General features: G+C 52.5%; 10 protein-coding genes across 10 annotated transcripts; 4 read left to right on the top strand and 6 right to left on the bottom strand.

Moving 5' to 3' along the window:
- Window positions 1–382: 382 nt before the first annotated feature.
- COCCADRAFT_83296 (uncharacterized protein) lies at window positions 383–1,915 on the bottom strand (the record flags this gene model as incomplete). Its single annotated transcript, XM_007709194.1, has 2 exons — window positions 383–1,691; window positions 1,752–1,915. 2 exons carry the CDS (start codon window positions 1,913–1,915, stop codon window positions 383–385), a joined length of 1,473 nt encoding a protein of 490 aa, XP_007707384.1.
- Window positions 1,916–3,999: 2,084 nt separating this feature from the next.
- COCCADRAFT_83282 (uncharacterized protein) lies at window positions 4,000–4,461 on the bottom strand (the record flags this gene model as incomplete). The annotated part of the gene is made up of 1 exon (XM_007709193.1): window positions 4,000–4,461. A coding segment is annotated over one exon (462 nt), but the record flags the coding sequence as incomplete, so codon positions are not given.
- A 34-nt stretch (window positions 4,462–4,495) lies between these two features.
- COCCADRAFT_52137 (uncharacterized protein) lies at window positions 4,496–4,786 on the bottom strand (the record flags this gene model as incomplete). Its single annotated transcript, XM_007709192.1, has 2 exons — window positions 4,496–4,582; window positions 4,610–4,786. Coding segments are annotated over 2 exons (264 nt in total), but the record flags the coding sequence as incomplete, so codon positions are not given.
- A 253-nt stretch (window positions 4,787–5,039) lies between these two features.
- Window positions 5,040–5,268, bottom strand: COCCADRAFT_83182 (uncharacterized protein; the record flags this gene model as incomplete). The annotated part of the gene is made up of 2 exons (XM_007709191.1): window positions 5,040–5,089; window positions 5,142–5,268. The coding sequence occupies 2 exons, from the start codon at window positions 5,266–5,268 to the stop codon at window positions 5,040–5,042; spliced, it is 177 nt and encodes a 58-aa protein (XP_007707381.1).
- Window positions 5,269–5,811: 543 nt separating this feature from the next.
- On the top strand, window positions 5,812–6,388 carry COCCADRAFT_43453 (uncharacterized protein; the record flags this gene model as incomplete). The annotated part of the gene is made up of 3 exons (XM_007709190.1): window positions 5,812–5,972; window positions 6,025–6,242; window positions 6,291–6,388. Coding segments are annotated over 3 exons (477 nt in total), but the record flags the coding sequence as incomplete, so codon positions are not given.
- Window positions 6,389–7,860: 1,472 nt separating this feature from the next.
- On the bottom strand, window positions 7,861–8,448 carry COCCADRAFT_32554 (uncharacterized protein; the record flags this gene model as incomplete). The annotated part of the gene is made up of 1 exon (XM_007709138.1): window positions 7,861–8,448. One exon carries the CDS (start codon window positions 8,446–8,448, stop codon window positions 7,861–7,863), a length of 588 nt encoding a protein of 195 aa, XP_007707328.1.
- A 1,277-nt stretch (window positions 8,449–9,725) lies between these two features.
- On the bottom strand, window positions 9,726–14,138 carry COCCADRAFT_900 (uncharacterized protein; the record flags this gene model as incomplete). Its single annotated transcript, XM_007709089.1, has 3 exons — window positions 9,726–12,292; window positions 12,343–13,683; window positions 13,742–14,138. 3 exons carry the CDS (start codon window positions 14,136–14,138, stop codon window positions 9,726–9,728), a joined length of 4,305 nt encoding a protein of 1,434 aa, XP_007707279.1.
- A 646-nt stretch (window positions 14,139–14,784) lies between these two features.
- COCCADRAFT_83383 (uncharacterized protein) lies at window positions 14,785–16,491 on the top strand (the record flags this gene model as incomplete). The annotated part of the gene is made up of 1 exon (XM_007709189.1): window positions 14,785–16,491. The coding sequence occupies one exon, from the start codon at window positions 14,785–14,787 to the stop codon at window positions 16,489–16,491; it is 1,707 nt and encodes a 568-aa protein (XP_007707379.1).
- A 577-nt stretch (window positions 16,492–17,068) lies between these two features.
- COCCADRAFT_898 (uncharacterized protein) lies at window positions 17,069–18,679 on the top strand (the record flags this gene model as incomplete). The annotated part of the gene is made up of 2 exons (XM_007709088.1): window positions 17,069–18,523; window positions 18,584–18,679. 2 exons carry the CDS (start codon window positions 17,069–17,071, stop codon window positions 18,677–18,679), a joined length of 1,551 nt encoding a protein of 516 aa, XP_007707278.1.
- A 623-nt stretch (window positions 18,680–19,302) lies between these two features.
- Window positions 19,303–22,574, top strand: COCCADRAFT_83080 (uncharacterized protein; the record flags this gene model as incomplete). The annotated part of the gene is made up of 5 exons (XM_007709188.1): window positions 19,303–19,382; window positions 19,482–19,571; window positions 19,644–19,740; window positions 19,805–22,476; window positions 22,535–22,574. The coding sequence occupies 5 exons, from the start codon at window positions 19,303–19,305 to the stop codon at window positions 22,572–22,574; spliced, it is 2,979 nt and encodes a 992-aa protein (XP_007707378.1).
- Between the last annotated feature and the right edge of the window lie 282 nt (window positions 22,575–22,856).

The following is a 22,856-nucleotide window of genomic DNA, read 5'->3' as shown; positions in this document are numbered from 1 at the left end:
CAATCATATATAGTTAGCATTCGAGATGTCTTTCACAGACCAGAATCCCCCTTTATCGAGCAAGAAAAACTTGTATTTGCACATTTTTCCCCACACCACTCGACCAAGAAACAAATCACATTCTCGTAAGAATTTGAAAGTAGAGGGAGTTTCGGATTATTCAGTGAATTCATATATACACGTATAGACATTTATGTAGCAGAAAGCACAGTCATATGGAAACGTAAAGTTATGCCAGCAGAAACGCCGCGCTCATCATAATCATGAATTCTCATAGGTATCGTCTAAGTTACAGAAAACAAGAAGAAATACAAAAAATCTCAAAGCAACAAAAAGGCTGTTACAAAAAAAAGCCCTCTATTCTATTGTTTCCCCACCCAGTTTAAGCCTTGGTCTCAAAAGTGCGGGCCTCAAGGTCCTTCTCAATAGAAATAGAGTCAGAGTCGGGAGCAGCCTGCTCGGTACCGACGTGGGACTCAGTGTAAGCATCGAGCTCCTTGCCCTTTGCAATGTTGAGGTAGAGAGGGTACGACCAAGCGATAGCGAAGAAGCCAAGGGGGACGCACAGAGCCTTTCGGGTACCGATGATATCAGCGACGTTTCCGAGGACAACGGGGCCGACGGCGCCGCCGCAGACGGAGGAGACGAGGAAGGAGGCACCGCGCTTGGTGTGGCGACCGAGACCGCGGAGGGTGAGAGCGAAGATGATGGGGAAGATGCAGGACTCGAAGAAGAGGACGAGGTTGAGCATGCTGATGCCGCCCCAGTTTGTGCTGGTGGCGCTGCCCGTGTTGGTGCCGATGGCGGCGGAGATGAAGATCATGATGAAGGTTTGGAAGGCGAGGAGCACGTAGCGCGGCTTGCCGCCAAAGTACATGATACCCGCGGCGGCGAAACGACCGATGGCGAAGAGGGATTGCGCAATGGCGTAGAAGTTGGCGCCCTTGTGGTGGCTCTCGGTGGTGCTCAGTTGGGGGGAGGCCTCGGCGAAGTAGTTGATGTAGTAGGCTGCGCATCCGACTTGGCCGGCAACGTAGGAGAACTGTGCAAAGGTTCCCCAGAAGAGAGTGTACTGCTTGCTGAGGGGCTTGTCGACGTAGCCGTTGCTGGCGGTGGTCTCTTCCTGCTCGGCCATGTCGCTGTCGGTGACTTCGGGGATGTACTTTCCAGCGAAGAAGAAGACGAGGGCGAGAATGGCAACGAAGGCGGCAATGGCAAGATACACGTATTGGACGGCCTCGAGGGACTTTCCATCCTCTCCGACGTTCTTGAAGATGACCTGGGCGGCGAGGACGGGCGCAACGACGGAGCCAACAGCCTGGACGGACTGAGACAGCTCGAGACGGAACTCGGACCACTTGGGGGGACCGCAGACGGCAATGTATGGGTTGGCGCTGACTTCAAGAGTTGAGAGACCGGATCCGGCAATGAACATGGCACCGCAGAAACCACCGAAGGATCGCTTCACAGCCGCAGGCCAGAACATGAGCGCACCGACGCAGTAGATGCTGAGACCGAGGATGAAGGTCCATCGGTAACCGAACTTGCGAAGAAACCATCCAGAGTAGGTCAGAGGACCGATGAAGTAGGCGCCAAAGTATGCGGCCTGGAGTCCAGAAGACTCTCCCTGGGAGATGTTGAGCGCGACTTGGAAACGGGAGTTCAAGACATCGAGGAGTCCATATGCGAAACTGGGTAACAATGTTAGTTCGTTGTCTGGAATGAGAGAAATATGGAGGATGTTTGCTTACCCCCAGCAGAAGAAGAGCGAAGTGACCAAGGTGACGGGAAGGATGGATTGACGAGCAGTGAGGGCCGATGCTCCAGTGAGAGCACGGTTGTCGACTGATGCGCGGCGGACTTCAGCAACAGCAGTGGCAGGCTCTTGCGAGTCTTTCTTGCCAAAGAGACCCATGGTTGCGATAGAAAAATAGAGTCAAAGATATATAAAAAGTCAAAGATTGACAATCTGAGGGGGGTTCCCACACAATTAAGGAGAGAGATGGGTGTGAGAGTTGAAGACACAAGATCCGATGATGATGATTTCCTATTCAAGGGAGGATTCGGCATTCGAATATATACTGGGCATTTGCGCTCTATGCCCACCAAGTGGTTGAGGTCGCGACATGGGGCTGGTGCCATCCAGACTTGTTAGTTCCCCCGCTAGTCCATCGGTAGTTCGACGCCGACCTTGGGGAATAGCCAACCTGGGTGTTGGGGTAAACCAGGCCCTAGTTCATGTTCTAATGCCCTTGGTGCTAATGCATTGTCCCCGTATAGCTAACGCCCCCAGTCTCCGCAAATTTTCATCGGATGGAGGTTGTGGTAGGCTGGAGGGCTGTTAGGGCCCGCGCCATCCCTCCGAAAGTGCTGCCGATTGATGTCGGATGATGCAGAGTACCGGCCAATCGTGGGCGTTGCTTGGTGGCGCTAGAAGAGCTTGTGTGGGTGGGCTCCACTTATTCTTGAGCCGCATCATTGATCAGACATTTCTTCTCCGTATGGGGCTCGATAGCTCTCTCCACGTTGCCAACCCCATGGAGAGATGCCTAGCGTTTAAAAATTGGGACGCGCAACTGTGGAGTCGACTCCTCTATCTAAGCTCTAGCCACGCTCTTTGCTAACATCAAGCAGGTGTCTTGTCCGCACCCTGCTGCTGATCTCTGCTCTCTGCGTGACACGCTGGTGTTCGCCCACACAAGAGATAAAAGATTGCTGCAAGGAATGGTAATGGAAGCTTGACAAGCCAATTAGCAAACGAGAAAAAAACTACTAGAGGTTCTGTGCTGCGCCATGACCCAGCTCGAGACTCCACGACATGGCTTGTCTAGCGTTGGCGTGCAGCCGGTAGCCTCTGGGCCCTTGGCGCATTCGGCCCTTACACATCGGGCAATGTTGAGGGTCTTGCAACTGTCCAGGATGTTCTCGCAGGGCCTGGAGCTTAAATTCAGTAAGCCATTGCCGCGCAGCCGCGTATTTCGACGGCTCACATACACATCGCTGGGTTGGACTGAAGCGCGTATGGAAGTTTGTCCCAACATGCGCGAATTTACACAAGATCTACTCCACATCACACGATTCTGGGGAGCATCCATGGCCTTAGGTCAATATTTTGTCGAATCAGACGAGATGTGGCTTGCATTGTTGTTGATTCAAGGCATGCGGGTATACCATTCCCCATGCACCAAAGGAGGAGCATCACGCAAGGCTTCATGCACGGTTGCACTTGTCGTCACTCCGAAAGCCGGCGAAGATTGCTAGAATCATAGACTGATTCACTCCCGGTGTTCTGGCACGTCGCTTGAGGGTTCATCCTTCCTGCCCACTGCACCACACGGCAGCTAGGATGGGAGACGGTTAAAGCAGTCGTCTTCGCCACGAGGCTCACGAGATCTGCATGCTAGAGACCCGAATGTGAGGGCTGACAGCAGTTCGATGCCCTCTTCTAGCGGTCTTCCAATATTCTTCTGTGCATACCGTTTGCGTAGCCTCCCGCCCTCGGCCATAATACCCATCAATGACGTTGTTGCACTAAATCGCACGCACCGATGCAACCCATGTCAGCGGGAGGTTTGTCGGAGCATCCAAAGTCTGGGCGCTCGGAGGATCGTCATACTGCCCTCGTGCTCGAATGCGAACCAGCTCACTACACCTGATTAGATTACTACCGGCTGATAGAAAGTGGGGTAGCGCCTGGGACGCCCGACGCCAATCAGATAATAATGTCTTTCGTGGACCACACCAATCAACGCTGTCCACCTCCAAGGTTCTGGGCGGCACGCCTGGATCTTGAGGGCGGCGCCAGCTTAGCTGGCTGCTGCTAAGCTTAATACAACTAGGGCTCGGGCACTATTTGATCAAGGCATATCTCGCCGCAAGTAGCCGGCCAAGTGGGTGCAACATCTCCATCTGGGGAATTTTCGGCTTTCAACAACGTACCTGGGGCAAGTGAATGCGGAGAGCCCAAATACATGCAGGTGAGCCCCAAGGGTGTGCGAGTCATGCAACCGAATTGTTGGGCTCGAATGAGAATGCGAAGGCTATCGCGAAAATACGGCCTCTATCCTGCCTTGTATGGGAATAGCGTATAGGGTGCAGACGGTATGTCTTCAGAAACAGCGCAATGCTGGTCCTCTGACTTTCAGCTCGTGTCCTCAGTCGACCATTCTTCGTCTTTGATGACATTCCAGGCTTCCTCGTTGGTTTATTCCTCTGGCATTCTGCCTCTGTTAAGACCCTCCAGACTTTCCAACAAGAAGTGACTTCAACGTCACCATCATAGCGCGGGTGCATACTATCGCTGATGGGTTGATTTGCCGACTGCAAACGTTGAAGGAGAGATGTATCCTTCGTAGGCCGATCTGGGCTGAATACATTGTCAGGTGGGGATTTCAACTGGGGCACCACGTTTGTTAAACCATAACGCAGGTGTTCCAAGAGGAACTTGTGGAGAACAGGAACCACCGTTTGAAGAAGATGTGGTCCGGGGCTGCAACGAGCCCCCGTCCGGTCTTACTTCGGCAGACGTCCGATGTCCGATACTCTTCAGCATCCGACGTTCGACGTGTATCAATACCAGGAACTGTTATCAAGAGGAGGAATAGTCAACAATGACTACTAACTTCCAATAAGTGCCAGAGCAGGAGCTTCGTTCCAAGAGGACGAGTACTAAAGCGTCGAGATTAGCGTTCAACAGACCTTTGACATGCGCTTCCGTGTACAACGAGTATAATGGGCGCCTTGCACGAATACACAACCACAACACAACGTACTGTGTATGTGGCATAGGTTTTGTACGGATATGGTAAACTTCTTGTACAATTTCTCTCCCTTCTACCCTGTTCAACCTCCTTGTCATGGAAGGACCTTGACTCTCGATGTGTAAAACACACTGGCCCGATCCTCTTCTTTCTTTTCCTTCCCTAGTTCCTCTATCCTCTCTTCTATTATCTATTATTGCCACCCATAAAGAGAGGAAACTCCGGCCCAAGGCAACGTCGTAAGGCTTCGTATGAAAATCCAAATCCAGGGTGGGATGATCATAGCGTATTGCGCCTCTCGAGAGCGATTTCGCCGCGTCCTTCCAAGTCTACGAGCTCTTGTAAGTATGTCCCTATAACATCTTTGTGTAAATGTCTTACCGAACTCGTTGCCAGTCCTTGTACGCTTTCCTCGTATCATCCGACGTATCATACATCCGATGGGGATGCAAGTTACAAGAAGGGTGATGAATGCGATAGTGGCTTCGACGGTCCATGAAGAGACCATGTTGAGTGCAACGATGAAAATCAATCTGGTAGGCAACGACGATGGTCCGGACAGTGGTAAAAGGCAGCTTAATATCAACTACTGGCGGCGACCAGGACAACTCGCAAGTCAGGATTCACATCATTGGGTAGGTACCTCATTGTGCTGAGCTTCCGGTGATGCGCATCCTTGAGGCTTGGACGTAGCTGGCACAACTCATTCTTTGCTCGATTGACCAGTAGCTCTACCTAAACTCGAGGCGAAAGAGCGGGTTGGCCTAATTCGAACTCAGGTTTTTCTTGATTGGTCGGGCACGAAAGCACTCCATGCAGGGGGGCAGGGCAGCGGCCTTGTGTTACTTGGACCCTAAACTCAGGTTTTGCATGATTGGTCAACTTGGCGGCTTTGGCGAGGACCTCTAATATATCTACCTCGTCCGGACAGTGTTTTACGCTGCAACCAAACATCCTCTTTATCGATCTCAATTTTATCCTTTCTCCCTCTGTAATTGCATACTTTCGCATTTTACTTTTTCTTCAACAAGTCCACTAGCCACCCGCAACGATGAAGCAAACACGAAGAGTCCTCGCCGATAGAATTGACAACGCAACTTGGGATCAACACCGCGAGACCATCCACCGCCTCTTCATCCTTCAGAAGCGCAAACTGGAAGGGCCTGAAGGCGTGATGCATGTGATGTCCAAAGTCCATGGCTTCAGTGCCACGTAAGTTATTATGTTGCTACGCTATGCAAGGCTGAGACTGACCATCCTCTAGCGAAGCGCAGTATGAAAAGCGTTTCAAACTTTGGAATATTCGGAAGAAGATTACAGATCGAGAGTGGAGTGTTGTTCTTTCACATGTACATGTGAGGGCACAGCACGGCGAAAAGACTGATGTCATATTTAACGGTGCGCTTCTTGACGAGGAACGCGTTGCGAGGGAAATCAATCGACGCCTCTCAAGATACAACGGGCATCCGAGTAACTTACAAGGTCAGTGCATGAGGCAACCGCTAATACATGATTTAACCGAGATTGTAGACCTTCCCAGGGTACCTCTCGGCTTCAAGTTGCAATCCCCGCCAAGCGCTGCCGTCCCGTGTGCGGATAATGCTATATCCGATTGCATTCCTGCAAGCTTCTTCGATCTGATGCCCAACGACACAATCATCTCTATAATCGCAACATCGTTAATTGGCCACGGAAATATCCGATTTCAAGTTTTCCATTATCCACCGAGATCATCCGACAGAGTTCTGAAGCCTGGAATCGCAGCAAAAAGATACGGGAAGATACAGCAGCATGAGTTGAGGGATTTTATCGAATATCGTAGTAGGAACGGAGCTACGCGTTTGCAACGTCTTCAATTCGAAGTTCTTGCGAAAAGACTACAAAGAGTCGGCTGCTGCTACCTATACCTTTATCACATGGGAGGTGCCTATCACCCCAACGGAACTTTCAAGCGAATACGGTAAACATTCTGGGTGGCCTTTCGAGATTCGCTTGAAACTGCATTCTGAGAACTGGCAATGCAATACTTGCAATGATTACCCTGAACGCCAACCGCTGTCTCCAGTTCTCGACCACTGCTGGCAATGTAGCTCAACAGATGGGATGTTATTGGTGCGTGAGGATGAACGCATTATAGAATTAAGCAGTCTGGTCACCGCAATTCATCTCAAGTAATGCAATGCCTATACTAACCATCACAATCTCATGGTTTGTACATGCTCCTTCTTGAAAGGTACGCCATCGACAAGAAAAATGACTTTTTCTTTGAAAAGAAGTCTCGTTTTGTTTTATGTCACGTTGGCATTATTGTCTTTTATCGTTCTTATGCACACAGTTTTATTACGGTCATAGTCTCTCTCAAATATCTCTACTCCATTCGCCATAAAATGCAATCATGACATCTCTTCTGAAAAAAAAGAAGTCTAAAGACTAGTAGACGCTGTAGAAGCTTGGACCCCAGAACCTCATTTCTCAAAAAGCTTTGCTGGCAGTACTCTCTGCAACATCCTATTAATACCAAAAACTACCAAGGTAACAATTCCACACGCCACAACGCCGAGTCCAGTTGAGTTGAATCTGTCACCCCCCTTGCGTAGTACAAACGCAACGAATTTTAACTATTAACAAGCAGAATAGGGATAAGAAATGGAGAGCGTGAGGAGCGCCTAGCTAAACATGGGAAAGACGAAGTTGTGCCAAGCTCATTCTTCATCTGATCGTAACTGTCCACTTTCCTCTTCCATCCGACCACAACACCAACAAGCGCGCGCCAAACCCAATCACAAAATTGCCCCAGACACTCCCCAGTACCACGACCCTGAAACACATCTAGAACAAGTCGTGTATCGGCCCGACTCCGATTCAAACGCATCAAAAAGATCACCCAACGTATCACCAGTAAACAAGGCATCACTCATCATGCACGCGGAAAACATAAAAAAACAAGGGTGGGTATAAAACCATGTTAATAATTTCTCTCTCTCCCTCCTTCCTATTCAGGTATAATATAAGTAGTAGTAGTAGTGATACAATCAAATCTCTCTCACTCGCCCCATCCATATCCACACTTCATACTCCACCAAAAACAAAACAAAAACTCTTACTGCAACTGTGTCGCCAACTGCGTAACCTTATCCTTAAGATCCTGGCTCTCGCGTCCGGCAGCCTCGTTGATCTTATCCCTCAAGTGGTCAACCTGGAGACCGGGAGCAGTAGGCGCCCTACCGAGCGCAGTTTCGATCCTCGAAATCTGCATTTGGAGGAAGAACTTGGGGACCTTGATGGAGTTGACTTGGGCGCTGCCCTCGCTGCGCAGACCGGCTTCGGTGGCGTGGTAAACGTTGAGGGCGTCTTGGAAAGCCTCGAGGTTGGATTCTGCAAGGGGCGTTGCGGTTTCGAAGAGGCCGAGGGAGAAGGCGAGGGGGCCCTGGCCTGAGGAGGCAAAGTTGATTTGGGAAAAGGTTTGGCCGCCAGAGGTTACGTCGGGGATGTTGTCGATTGTTTTGGCGTTGGCGTTGCACGTGACGCTGCCTTGGATTTGGTCCACGACTGCGCTCGTCTCGGCAGGGAGCTGCTGGTTGCCGATGACGAAGCAGGGCTTGTTTTGGCGCGCGCTCAGATTAGCTGCGGGCAGGGCGCTGGCAAGGCTGCCGAAGAGCGCAAATGCAGTAAGGGCGTTGGTGTACATTTTTCTGTGTTTGACGGGAAAAAATGTTATATAAGTTTTTTAAATAAAGAATAGTTATGGGTTTATTTTCGTAAAAACGAAAAATAAAAGAGACTATGGTTTAAAGAATGGAAGCTAAGGCCCTAGCCAGAGGGGGCAGTGTAGCGACTGAATGAAGAGAGCGAGAGAGAGAGAAACGAAGTGACTGTAAAACACTGTAGAAAGTAAGTGATCAGCGATAGCATTACAACGTCCTTATATATAAACGCCTCACAGTCCTATCACGAACACCTTTTTGCCCAGGCGCAAAACGGATAACAAGGCAAAACACCCCACAGTGTCCCTGTATCATCCAGGCGGTGACACGATGTTGACGTTTGACTCGCGACACTTGGGGTTTGAGCAGACTGGTTACCCACGTCGTCGGTTCGCTTATCAGCCCCCACTATAACCCGATTGTGTACCCTGCCCCGAATACGTTCGGAACACGGTCCAATCATATGGCTTGCCGTGGTTGGATTTCTCGGAAAACAGGCACGCATTTCTGGCATGCGAAACTTGCGTGCCTTGGTGGCTGGATACTTCAGAGGAGAAAGGGGGAGGTGGTAAGGAGTTTGCAGTAGTTGCTCAATGCCGCAAGTCCTCAGCTGATTTAGCCTGTGTTACTGCTGTGTGAGGTCTGACAGGAACTCATAAAGAAGGAGGATTGCATGTATGCTCCTGTTCCTGTGGCAAGGCAAGTGGGGGCAGGAAGGAGGTGTGGCTTCATCATCTGTGTATGTACATATCAATATGTACAATGTCGTCCAAAGCGGGGCGAGCACGTGGATCAAGAGCTATCCCGCAGGTCCACTAGCATATCCCTACCACTGCGCACCTTTTGTGCATCAATCCATACACTCGCAACCAACCCTGATCATCCATTACATGCACGGCATATGAGGCGACTAGTCAATTCTGCTTCACTACTACACGAAATCTCCGCCAAAACACCGCGGCGTTCACCCTGGTATCAGTCATGCGCACTATCCTAACTCTCGGGTGGCGTCAATGGGCCATGTGCTCGAAAAAACACCGTTCCCCAAGAGTCCGTCTATAAAAGTAACGCGCCCCTGCTGCGTTTTCAGTCCGGTGCCTAAGTACGCCATGCTAGATGTGAAGGTGCATATGAGCCCTTGGAAAAGTATATAAAGTTGACAAAAGAAAGAAAAAAAGTGTATCCGCTTAAGCGGCGCCAACATGCTATAAATCCACTTTTGAAATCCAAATGAATGCAACAAGGTATAAAGTTATTGAAGCTAAGCTGCAGTGGTCATGGGACTCTGTGGGGGCCGCTCAACATGCTCAGCAAGGGGGCTGTTGGCTTTTGTGGCATGCTTATCATCAGCCGCTCGTTGACTCGGCGTCGACTCTTCCGCGATATCACTCATGTCTGAAGCTGCGCTGTCCGAGTCGGATTCGTCAATCTTGAATGCCTCACGGAAGTTCGCAGGGGTTACCGTTTGAGATGAGACGTGTCGCTGCTTTGTCGTGTCTGCCGATAGCTTCCGAACGGCGAAGGGGTCGATGTTGTCGCTTCCCGGAGACCATGGAATTGCTGCAGTACCACTAGCAACACTACCATCTCTTTCATCGGCGGATGCTGCCTCAGCTGCTTCTTGGAGCTGCTTCTTGGTCTTCAGTCGCTCTTCTGCTGTCATGTTCTGCCAGTCAGAACCAAACTGGATGACAGATGCTTTTTTGCCATGGACAGTAAAGCTGCCCTTGCCACGCGCTAGTCCCTCACTTTCGGTGGTGTCACTGGCAATCGTAGATGCAGAGTCTCTGCTCTTGTGACCACGACGGTGTGATGAGCTACCACGAGACTCTCGAAGAGTGCGGTGTAAGCTTCTTTTTTGTCTAGTATGTGATCTAGGCGAGCCCGCCAAAGCGGCAAGTGCTTGTTCGCCGTCGGGTTCAGTGCCGGCCTCTGGTCGAGTTGTGCCCGTTGGTGATACCTCGGGTAGTTTGGAATCCAACTCTTCCACTTCGCCAGGGGGTGGAGTGGCATACTGCGACCCGTTCTCAGAGTCAGACTCCGAATCCGAATCCGCTGTGCCATCACCTGTGGTCGATATAGAAGGCCGGTGGCCAGCGACATAAGACGGCGATCGTGCAGAAGAGCTTGCAAATGAACTTCGACGGTCCGATGTCGTGGGGCTCATTGATATTGGAGCTATATGGAAGTGAGCAGACGGATCATTAGGACTGGATTGCCGAGATGTTTCTGGCGGTGTCTTGAACGCTTCATCCCCACCAAATTCTGTTTCCCTGGAGGACTTGGTCTCTGGCCGACCCGACAAGCCAGGAGACAATGGGGCTGGCTTGTTTCCGCTGGTAAGTGAGCTGGTTTTCGAAGTCAACCTTGCCAGACTATTGACTTTGGAGCCTCGGTGAGATTGCTGAGGGGAAATCTGTGGCTGATGGGCTTCTGAAGCTCGATCGGTCTGGGCTTGTCTGTCGATGCCCCCCTGCCTTTCATCTTCGAGTTCCTGGGCCAAGATGTCACGGTGACACTTCATCCGCCAAATCTCAATACGGGTCCATTTCAACTTGGCTGATAAGCGCCCTGCAGCATGAATAATAAGCTCCCTCGTCTTTGGCTGAATAGGCGCAAGAATCTGAAGATGTCTAGCATCTCTCAAGCGTGCTTCCAACTCTTTGATAGCCGAGGTCAGCTTGTCCTCGGATTCGGATATGCGCACCTGCATGAGGTCTTTCCGGGCGTTCATCATTTGCTGTGCAAACTGGCTGTCAATCTTTCCGCTTTGGACCGTCACCTCGCCAGTGGTTGTCGGTATTGTCCTGGTTGAATGCGAAGACTCTAGACGCCTCATGCCCCGGTTCCTCTGCCCTTCGTACAAGCCACCAATCATGCCTCTGGAGCGAACACCAAGAGTCTCGAATGCGGCAGTATAGTTCAGCACACCCAGCCACTCATTCAAATCCTTCTCGCTATCAGCTAAAAACGTTTCCTCCCCGGCTTTTGAAAACATGACGAAAGCATGCTTATGTTTCTTGTAAGTGTTGTCGACCAGTGCAACAGCACCATCCATCGGTATGATGTGATCTTGTTTGAAGTCTGGCAGGGCTGGCTGGAACACTACGGGGCCGGCTTCACCGCGTTTCAGATGTTGCTCATGCTGGCTCATTAAGCTTCTCGTCCATGTAGAATTGCGGAACAAGGACAACCCCGATCGTGTGAGCACAGCACCCCATTCTTGCCATGGCGAGCGTGCCTTCTTCTTTTTCGTGTCCTTTCGCCATAGGATCCCAACTTTGGTCACGGGCATTTCTACAATTCCAACTGAGGTACCGAGCGGGTTTTCCTGGGCTGCTTCTGACATGAAAGCCTCCGGCCTTGATCTGGAAGACACAATCTGGATTACGCCGTACCTTGAAAACAGCTTGTAGATATTCTTAGTATCTAGTGTTGCCGCAGTTCCGGTGTAGTTGTAGGGGTCATCCAATTGCATCACGTCTCGAATAGTGGGACGAAGCGCGTCGAGCTTACCCTCGAAAATCAAGGTGTACGGATCGATGGGCTCTTTCGCCGCCTTTCTCGCGGGATCATTCATTGATCCCTTGAGTACAGCTGTCCTCTTGCTTTTCTTCGAAGTAATGTTTTTCAAGTCAACCTCATCGTCAATATGGATAAAAGGGGTGTATACGATGTTGTCATAGAAGCAGCCCAGGACATCGGCCGATACACCTTCACAAGACGAGTTCTTGATGTAGTCTGGCCTCTGCATTTTTCTTTTGTTGTTCTTGTTGAAGACGTCAGTGTGGAGAATGATGATGGAGAAGGATATAAAGTATGCTTTGTCTATGGTACGTTAGAAGCATGAACATGTCTTAAGGGGAGAGTAGCATTACCTGTATTGATGTAAATGCCGGGGTTGCACTCATGATAGCGGTCAGCGAAGCCCTGAAGAACACGGTCAATCTGCTGCGCCTCCCTGGGCAGCTCGACCTGCATGAGCAACTTGCGAATAGCCATGTCAATGGGGTCACCGAAGAAAGCAAACTTGCGCATGTAGCTTCGCAATACCGCAAGCAAAAAAGGGTCATCAGTCTTGCTGAGGTAACTGGCGACAACGCTTTTGTCAAAATTGTTTGCTTCGATTCGTTCCAGATATCTTCCTGGGGTCTCGCCCTCTTCGCGCTCCGGTAGGATCAATGTTTCTCGACTAATGTTCATTGAGTTTTGATGGGAGGACAGGGCAGAGTTTCCTAAGAAGCCGTGAGCAGATGCGCCATGTCGAGGCGAATGTGGCTCAGAGTTCTGTCGAAATCTCGATCCGAGGCCAAAAAGATTGCTGAAACTACTTCTTCCAGCAGTCGATATTGAAGTCCTGCCACTGGGACCTCCGGGTGGTGTGGGAGATCCAGCGTCCTCAGATCGCGCGTCTAATGAACCCATTGTCGATGAGCGTCCTCGGAGCCCTAAGCGAGCAGTACCGTTGTTGTTTCCCGAGGAGTGGGCCGAGCGAGATGATCTGTACGAATCGTTGCGAAGGAGAGTGCCTGAACCGGGTGAGGCCAAATTCAAAGCACCAGCAGCTAGAGCAACTTGCGATGCAAGAGGGATTGGCGGCGTCTGTGCCCCTGAATCCCCATGGTCGACACGGCGCGCAGTCAGCGGCGGACTTCCTGGTGGCGAGTGTTGATTCGAGGCCGTACTCCTTGCCCCGGTCGAGGCACGTGGGGTGGCAGGTGCGGTGTCGGGGAACTGTGGAGGCTCGACCTTCATGGGGAGGGGGAATAACGATGCCCGTTGCTTCCGGCGGCCAAAGGTGAAGCGGCCGGTACCCGTCCGAGCCGGGTGGCTGGGTCGCTGGGGGTTTTCGAAGGAGACGTGGCCACCGGAGCTTCCGTCTGACCTGGAGGATTCGGATGCTCTAGTAGCAGGAGGGGCCAAGGAGTTTGTGCTTTCGACTGATTCACGTGGGTCTGCAAGCACATCTGGAAGGCGCTGCCTGCATGGTAGCGGGTGCTCGTTCTGGTCGTCGTGAACATTGCCATTGCCCTTTCCAAAGCCGAGGGGTCGCCGCTTCCGCTCCATGGACTTGCGCAAAGTGGTGGGCTTGTCGGCTAGGCTAGGGTCGAAGGAGCGTCGTCGCAGCGCAAGTTGCTGCATGCGGCTCCTCTTGGGCGTGGGCTTGGCATAGTCCTCGTGGTCCGTCACGGTGGGTGCGGTGGTAATGATGGCGGGCGCTATTACGAGTTCTACGTCAGTACGAGGTATGCGAAGACTGGCGGTACTGGTACATACTCGCGGGGGTTGCAGGCACAGCAGGGACGGGCGGAGCATTGTCCTGGTCATGGCCATGGTTGCCGGCCTGCTCCTTTGCCCTGGTGGAGAGCTGCGAGTCCGAGGCATGGCGGAAGCGCATCAGACTGAAGCGCCTGGTGTTGGGCGTGTGCTCCTGTACAGGCGGAGAAGGTGGGGAGTCAGCGTCGTGGCCGGTTGAGGGCCGCGCCATGTCGGACGAAGTTGGGCGGTAGCCATCTTCCGAGGCTGCGATGCGAGTAGTAGAGTCGAGGTTGTCGGTGGACTTTGCAAAGTGCGAGTCCTTGTCGGCGCGCCTGAAGAGGCCCGCCGGATCGAGGGTGCTCCGCCGCTTGAGGTCTCGTTCGCTGCGGTTCGGGCGGAGAGAGCGCAGAGGCATGGCTGCTCGCGCCGACTAGCAGCTCATGAAGGCAGGAATTGCGTCACGATGCGGCACATGGCACAGCAGAGAGGGAGGCAGGCAGGAGGCGTGGCCGTGGACGTGGACGTGGACGAGTGTTTACGGGGGACGTGTTGGCTTGTGTAGGGGGGTGAGCAGCAGTGCGGTAAGGCTGAGTGAGAGAGAGCGATGCTGGGATGGGCGGGTCAGAGACTGGGCACGATGGATGCACGCGTAGCCGGACTGGGGCAGAGGGGCAGCCGACGTCACTGGAGCGGGTTTTTTTTCTGGGACTGTAGGTAAGTAAACTGTATAGGGGGGTGTGGACGAAGAGGCGCCAGGCCGGAGGGCATCCGCTGTCTCCAGGCACTGGCGGGCGCACTGGTACTCTTTGTGCAGCGCGCGGTGGAGAGGCCGCCAGCACCAGCCACACACACGCACAAATGCACACGCGCAAGCCACACTGATCCGCTCTCAGCCACATCTGCCACGTTCTGCCCCGGCATCCCAACCGGCAGCCCGACAGGCCGACGGATGGGCCAGACACTACATCGACACTAGACCACTAGACACCCTTCTTTTCTCCGCCCAACGCGACGTCACCCCGAGCAGCTCGTAGCCTGGCCAGCGACACTGCTCTCTCGCCATGCGCCGGCCCACGCTTGCTGTCCTGAGCCTGCTGTGCCTCTCGCCTTCTTTTACCCTCGCCGCCCCGCACGACACCACATCGCCGCTCCAGTACGATACCCAAGGCACCTACGCCTCGGCCCACAACGCGTCACCACGACCATGGCGCCGCCTGTCCGACGCCATCATCCGTAGGATATGGGCCCTACCCGCCGACCAGAAGCGCCTACATGGCGACAACCAAACTCCTGCTGTAGCCAGTCCATTGGGCTCTGGCCTGGCCGCCCAGTATGGCGACGACATTGTGTTGAGATTCAAGATCCGCACCGCCGATGAGGCTACCGCATTCGCAAAGGCCGCCGACATCCTCTTCCTCGACGTTTGGGAATTCAATCAGGACTGGGCCGATGTGCGCATCGCAAAGGACGTCCTACCTTCCCTTCTCGACCTGCTCCCGCCATCGCTCCACCATGCCCACGAGCCACTGCTACAGGACCTGGGCCTCGCACAGGCAATCTTTAATTCATACCCACCCCCCGCCTCTGCCCCATCTCACCACGATGACCGCTTTTCCCCGAATCTCCGCCCATCGCCGCGGGCCGGCAAAGGCCATGTCTTCTTCCAGGATTACCAGCCCCTGTCCGTCATCAATCCGTGGATGAGCCTCATGGCCTCCATGTTTACTACCCACGTCCGCCGCATCAATGTTGGCGTCAGCTACCAAGGCCGCGAAATGCCCGCCCTGCGTGTCGGTGTGCACCCCACCAACGACGATGAACCATCGCAACCAAGGAAGACCATCCTCGTCACAGGCGGTATACATGCCCGTGAGTGGATATCGACTAGCACAGTCAACTACCTGGCCTGGAGCTTCATCAATGCCTACGGAAAGGACCGCGAGATGACGCGCCTGTTGGAAGAATTCGACTTTGTATTCGTCCCAACCTTGAACCCAGATGGCTACGTCTTTACGTGGGAGACGGACCGTCTATGGCGCAAGAATCGCCAACCTACCAGACTGCGTTTCTGCAACGGCGTAGACCTCGATCGCAGCTATCCGTACATGTGGGACGGTGAATCAGCGCAGTCAAGCCCCTGCAGTGAATCTTTTCCTGGTGATGCACCATTCGAAGGCGTCGAATCCGCACGCTTCGCTGCATGGGCAAGAAATGAGACTGAAAACAACAATGTTGAGTTTGTGGGCTTCCTGGACCTGCACTCATACTCACAACAGATCCTGTATCCGTATAGCTACTCGTGCCATGAAGAACCACCTGCCATTGAAGACCTTGAAGAGCTCGCCATGGGCCTGGCCAAGGCTATCCGCGTCTCCCGCAAAGGTCAGACGTACAAGGTGACGTCTGCATGTGAAGGCAATGTGGCGTTCTACAACGAAAAGAAGAAGATCTTTCCGCGCATCGAGTCGGCTGGCGGTAGCGCACTCGATTTCTTCTACCATGAGATGAAAGTAAAATATTCTTACCAGGTCAAGCTAAGAGACACAGGCAGTTATGGGTTCTTGCTACCAAAAGAGAACATTATTCCAACAGGAGAGGAGATGCTGGATGCGCTTTTGTATTTTGGGCGCTATTTGCTCGGTGAGGTCGGCATTGCTCAGCAAGGCAATGAGGCCAAGGTAGCCAAGTCCGACGAAGACTGGGTTGTTGTATCAAAGGATGGTAATGTCGGTGGCCTTGAGACTGAGTCTGAGATCACGGAGTTGTAATTTACGTTCATGTATTGTACTCAAGAAATAGTTTTTACACATCGCACACACCTAGTCTTGTCATATGTGCGTGTGCTACGCGAACTCGATGGGGCTCTTTTCGCAAAGCAAAACATGGCAAAAGCCTGTTGCGGTAAACTGCGGGCCTTGTGCAATCATACTTGACCATTTCGAGCCGACGCGTGTCATTGCGCAATGCTCGTGCAGATGCGGGGATAGTGATGATGACGGCCTGCTTGCTTTGGATTCATGGCAGGCACATGAAGCATTGGATGCAAGCAAGCCACAGAGCGTTCAAGATGGCGCCCGGGATCCAGTTGGTTTTTATCAACGGTCCTGCATGTAGCGGTCGTTCACTTGCACGTGGACCCCGTCCGTGCCGTTAGGCGAAAGCTAAGATCCTTACAACGTCATGGCTTCAAAGTCTCAGTGAAGCAACAGCTTCCGCGTCTGCCACCGTCATTTTGGCGCTGCCGACACCCGGAATCTGCCATTGCACCGTTGTCGTCTTCCGTCGCAATTCACTCTTCCACTACCGACCATCAATTTGACGTGCAACACAAACACATAGCCTGTCATGGCATCACAAGCTACGGAGACGACTCCCTTGGTGTCGTCAATGTCGAGCTCAAGTCGAGCAACACCCCATAAACCTCAGCGCACCGTCACTTTCAACCCGACCGTTCTATCCACCAGCCCCAAACCCTCCTCGCCTCGCTCGTTATCCCACGGCGCGTCCTCTTCGGGTCATGCTGCCACGACCCAAGGCGGGCAGCCAATGCTGTCGACCTTGAACAGCAAGCTACGGAGGAGAAACAGTTCAGGCGCTCCTGCTCGGATACCTCCCGCGCCGGTGCCCAAGATTGGTCCGCAAAGAACGACGAGGACTGCCCAGAAACTGAAGCTCCTCCCCGATCCGGCTGCCGATGAGGCCGAAGACGAGGAGAGTGGACGCGACGTATATGTGCAATACACGCGCATCAAAGACCCCACCGCAAGAAGAGATGCTGCCAGGCTTGGAAAAGCAGACAGAGAACGGTTACCCAGAGTGACGGCATATTGCACTGCTGCTTCCTACAAACTTGACGAGATGATGCGATTTCTGAAGGGAAAGCAGAAGACAAGAGGCGCTTTGCCCAAGCGTTTTGATGAGTGCATATACTCGCCATACAGCTACGGTTCAACGAAGGGTCCAGAGGAGATTAGTAGTACTGCCGTATTGGGCGACTATCCAGAGGAAAGACCAAGGAGATTCTCAGACAGCGCGATTGAAGTAGAACACGAGAATGAGCGGAGAAGACAGGACATTATCGACTTACATGATGGCGGTGATGCGCCCGATATTACCAACGAGCAAGCCGTGAGCCAGAGACGTCCTTCCATCACCCATGCCGATTCCGACCCCCCAATGGACACACCTGACTTCGATACACGCGTACATACACCAGAAGTCTTTCTTTTCGAATACGGAACTGTTGTATTATGGGGCATGACGCTCCAAGAAGAGAAGAAATTCCTCAAGGAGATTGCAAAGTTCGAGGTGGACAAGCTCGGCAAGGATGAGATTGAGACGGAAGAATTCAATTTCTACTACACACGCGAATACCAGGCCCGGATATACAACGATTTCATCAGTCTGCGCGACAAGAAAAACTACATGATCAAGCTCGCCATCAGTCACGGACTGTCTCAGAGTGTTAAGACGTCGCTATTCGAAGACCTAGTGGACAACACGATTGACGAAACCAAGGACATTCCAGCCGAGATTGCGAGCTCGGGAAAGATCAATCTCAACAAGAAACAGATCAACATGCAGATAGGAGAGCTGTTCATCCTCCGCATTAGTATACATTTGCAAGGATCTGTTCTCGATGCGCCGGAGCTGATGTGGGCAGAGCCACAACTGGACCCGGTCTACCAGGCGGTGAGAAGCTATTTGGAAATGGATCAGCGTGTTAGTCTCTTGACCGAAAGGTTGAACGTCATTGGTGATCTGCTTGCTGTGCTGAAGGATCAGCTGACTGTAACACATGTAAGTTGGGCTTTTGCCCGCCCATATCTTGAAGACGAGCCTGGCTAACGAGGAACACAGGGTGAACTACTCGAGTGGATTGTAATTATTCTGATTTTCGCAGAAGTTCTCGTTGCCGCTATCAACATTTTTGTTGACCTGCACGCTGCAGATTAGGTTATTGGCATTACTTTTCTTTTTCCCCACGGTGTACGATAGTCGGCTTGCGGCTCCGCATAACGGGCGTTTGGGGACACAGTTGAACGGGTCTGCGGCATGGCGTTGTAAGTGATTGGCGTCAAGTATATGTTTTAGTTAGCTGTTCGAGCAGAGGCGGATGGGGTGGTTTGGAGGACTGTTTCCTTCTTCCTTTCTTCCTTTTTCTTTTACGATAGCAGCTTTTTGGGCCAATGGAAATACTGTTTCGTCATGGTTTTAGTGGTGACTTGGCTGAGAGTGGCTGGTTTGACGAGGACGAGGTTAATGTCGTCGCTACTCGCTATACGGAACACGTTTTCTAATGCGAGACGAGACTGACAAGTGCTCTCTTATGGAAACGCGCTGTCATGGAGGAGAAACTTGGGTAGCATTAGCAAGTGGCACAGCAATGCATGATTACTCTCTCAGGCGGCGCTGATATTGTTACAGTATTTTAATCTAATCGACTAGGGCGGCGGAGCAGGACGTCTCCGCCCGCTGAACCCTGTCTGGCGCCCCATCTTTCCACATGAGACCCTTTTGAGCATTTCACCGCATGCCGTCGCCCTCCACCCATACAGTGCCCCAATGAGCCGTCCCAGATGAGTTGGAATCTGCTAGAGCGCTTTATAGAATCTGAGCACTTCAACCAAGATCCGAGCCTCGCAGTAGCATACCTTGCGTGAGTGGCCACCTCTCCTCCGAGCGCAGCGGCCCTCTGCCGCCGATTGCCTCCCCTCTCACTTGCTGTTTACTGATGCATGCATGCGAATGCACACAGCCGGTATGCAGACCACGTCGGAATCCACTATGTGCTCTGTTCCAAGCTACGCCAGTTCGCCTACGAGGAGCTCGAGTTCTTCCTGCCGCAGTACGTCGCCTGCGCCACACCACAACCCGCCGACGGCATGAACAGCTAGCTTACATACGCGGGGCACCACAGGCTATGTCACCTCCTCATCAGCATCGACAATGAGTCCATGGCCCTCGAGGAGTTCATAATCGACTTGTGCGAGGAGTCGGTCAACGGCGCGCTTCTGGTGGGGCTTCCGGATACCGTGTCTTGTTAGTCTGGTGCTTCTTGTGCTAATTCATGCCCTGCAGACCTTTTGGCTCTTCCAGACATATCTCCACGACCTCGCAAGCGCCCCAAATTCAGTCGCTTTCAAAACCTGCAGGAGAATCTACAATCGCGTGCAGCGCATCGTCTTTGGCTCCGCCGAGCCCTCGCGGAGAGAGAAGATTAAGGAGAATGTATTACCCGTCAGCGTCCTATCGAGCCTGGTTCTTGCAAGCATAGCAGCGCCATTCCTACCAGCTCATGCCGGGCCACTGGCTATTGCGCAGGCGCGGAAGCCGAGACCCGTGGAGGACATCATCTCCGATAACGTGCAGACGGCCAAGGTGGGGAGGAGCAAGACGGTCACAGGAGGATCGCCGAGGACCAAGCAAAAGAGGGTAACCCAGCAACAGCAACTTTCAGATCCCGAGGACGGACGAACAGGCCGTTCACCATCGCAGCGCCCCCGCGACCCCAAGGACTTGAGGAAACAGGCCATTCGAGCGCCCCCTACCCAACGCGCACCATCAGCCTCACAACGACCGTCGCTGTTGTCTGTAACCCCCGAAGCCCGCCTTAGCTCGTCCTCGCTACCAGAATTCCGAGATGCAGGATCCTCCTCCCCTCTCCCTACGCCCCCGGCAACCGCTGGCCTAGGACCGAGTCCGCTCCATCTTGGTCCTCGCAAACATTCGGCACACCCACCAAGACCTCTCTCACCCACAGCACTGACCCGCGCACAGAAAGTTCGGCTACTGCGATCCAATTATTTCCGGAATGAAACCCAGTTCCTGAGCGCTCTCGAGGATATTTCAAATCGTTTAGTTGTCGTGCCGAAGCCTGCACGATTGAGTGCTCTCAGAGCAGAGTTGGCGTTGATAGCTCAAGACTTGCCCGCTGAAGTTGATATACCGCTATTATCACCCCCGACCCTGAAAGATGGAATCCCTTCGCAGAGCCAGCACCATCGAATAGTGCGAATAAACCCCGCCGAAGCTACCAGTCTCAACAGTGCGGAGCGAGTACCATATCTGCTCATGGTGGAGGTGCTGGAAGAAGACTTTGATTTTGATCCAGACACGGAACAAAACCAGAAACTCCTCGAAAAGCTTATGCTGGAAAAAGGCACTTCAAGACGGCGGCTCTTTGATATCACCAACGCTGACTATCTGGCATCATACGATCGCACTCCACTAAATGGATCAGACAGTGTATTCGAGCCTGTTACGGGTGACCTCGGTAGCACTTCACTGATCAAGGACACGGATGAGACAGATATCGCCTCAGGACTAGCACGAGTGACCATGCCTGTTGCAGCGGCCAATATCAAAGCGACAGCACCAAGGTCCTCGAGTGGAGCCAATACCCTATCATCAGTGGCCACCATGTCTACACCACGGACGTCCGATTCGCAGATCAGTAGGTCAGTCAGTCCTATCCCCAGCAGAAGAATGACTATCCCTGCAAACATGAACCGAGCAAGCCAGGCCGTCGACCAGCCCGACTTTTCTGCTCTTGCAACCCACATGCGCACTGCTGCTCAGATGCTAGCACAACTGGAAGCAAGTGGTGCGAAGAGGCCAAAGGGCGAAGTAGCAGCAATCAAAGCCAAGATTATTGCAAGTATGCAAAGCCTGGAAGAACAAAATTTCCTCAACGAAGACCAGGGCCCTACGTTCGATTCTATCATGGCAGAGGCAGATCCAGTGGCAATCGCGGGAGAGCCGGAAGAAATTGATGAAGCTTTGGTGGTCACGCCCAACTCTGGTGCAGGCGCTGCTCGTATGGAAAACGATCTTAAGACTGGTGGCATGCGACGAAAGGGCGACAGAGACGATCCCAGCGCTGCAACTTTTGGAGAAGAATGGAGCGCAAAGCGAGAGCGTATACGGCGATCCTCGCCATACGGCCATATGAAGAACTGGGACTTGATCAGCGTCATCGTCAAGACCGGCGCAGATTTACGGCAGGAGGCATTTGCTTGTCAACTCATCGAGGTTTGCGCCAAGATCTGGGAAGAAGCAGAGGTGCCGGTCTGGACAAAGCGTATGCGCATCCTCGTTACCGGCGAGTCCTGTGGTCTCATAGAAACGATTACGAACGGCGTCTCGCTACACTCCCTCAAGCGAAGCTTGACACTTGCTAGTATAGCAGCAGGCACCAATCCCCGAAAGCGCATCGCAACTCTCAAGGACCATTGGCTTAAGACATTTGGGGAACCCGACTCGGAAGCCTATATTGCAGGCGTAGCAGCCTTTGGTCGCTCCCTAGCGGCGTACAGCATCATATGTTACGTACTACAGCTCAAGGATCGTCATAACGGCAACCTACTTATCGACAACATGGGCCATATCATTCACATTGATTTTGGCTTTATGCTTTCCAACTCGCCTGGTTCCATGGGCTTTGAAGCCGCCCCTTTCAAATTGACGCAAGACTATGTCGAAGTCCTTGGTGGCATCGGATCGCCTGCATTTGAAGAATTCAAGACACTATGCAAGAAGGCGTTTCAAGCGCTTAGGAAAGATGCTGAAAGGCTAATCATGCTGGTTGACTTGATGAGCAAGCAAAGCAGTATGCCATGTTTTGCTGCCGGCGCGGCTAGTGTAACAAACAGTTTGCGGGCAAGGCTCATGCTGCATCTGAGTAGAGAAGAGGCAGAAAGCTTTGTTGAGGAGCTTGTTGCAAAGAGTGTGGGAAGTTACTATACCCGGCTGTAAGCTTATGACATGCACTATCTTTTGCATAAGGACCGCTGTTAACATGAATCGCAGTTATGATACGTTTCAGTACCGCACACAAGGCATATACTGAGTTATACTCCCGCGGCATTTACTTGAGCGAGCTTGTGCGCTATTTGGAGACATCTGCGAGGGCGTTCAAGCACAAGCATTGCAATTTCTCGTTCTTCTTTCATCATCTCCTCAATCCTGTCTAGAACTGGTTCGCACACCGTGGAGAGAGAGGGGCATCCTGAGCTTTCCCTCTCTTTGGATAGAAGAAGCAGAGACGGAGGCTTTATCATATGCTCAAGAATATATCTTTTTTTTCTCGGACGAAGAGTCGATGTGTATATTTGGTAATCTTTCAATGAGA

The sequence above is a fragment of the Bipolaris zeicola genome, assembly GCF_000523435.1.
Source record: "Bipolaris zeicola 26-R-13 unplaced genomic scaffold scaffold_6, whole genome shotgun sequence".
NCBI classification, from domain to species: domain Eukaryota; kingdom Fungi; phylum Ascomycota; class Dothideomycetes; order Pleosporales; family Pleosporaceae; genus Bipolaris; species Bipolaris zeicola.
This window is presented reverse-complemented; position numbering and strand designations above follow the sequence as displayed.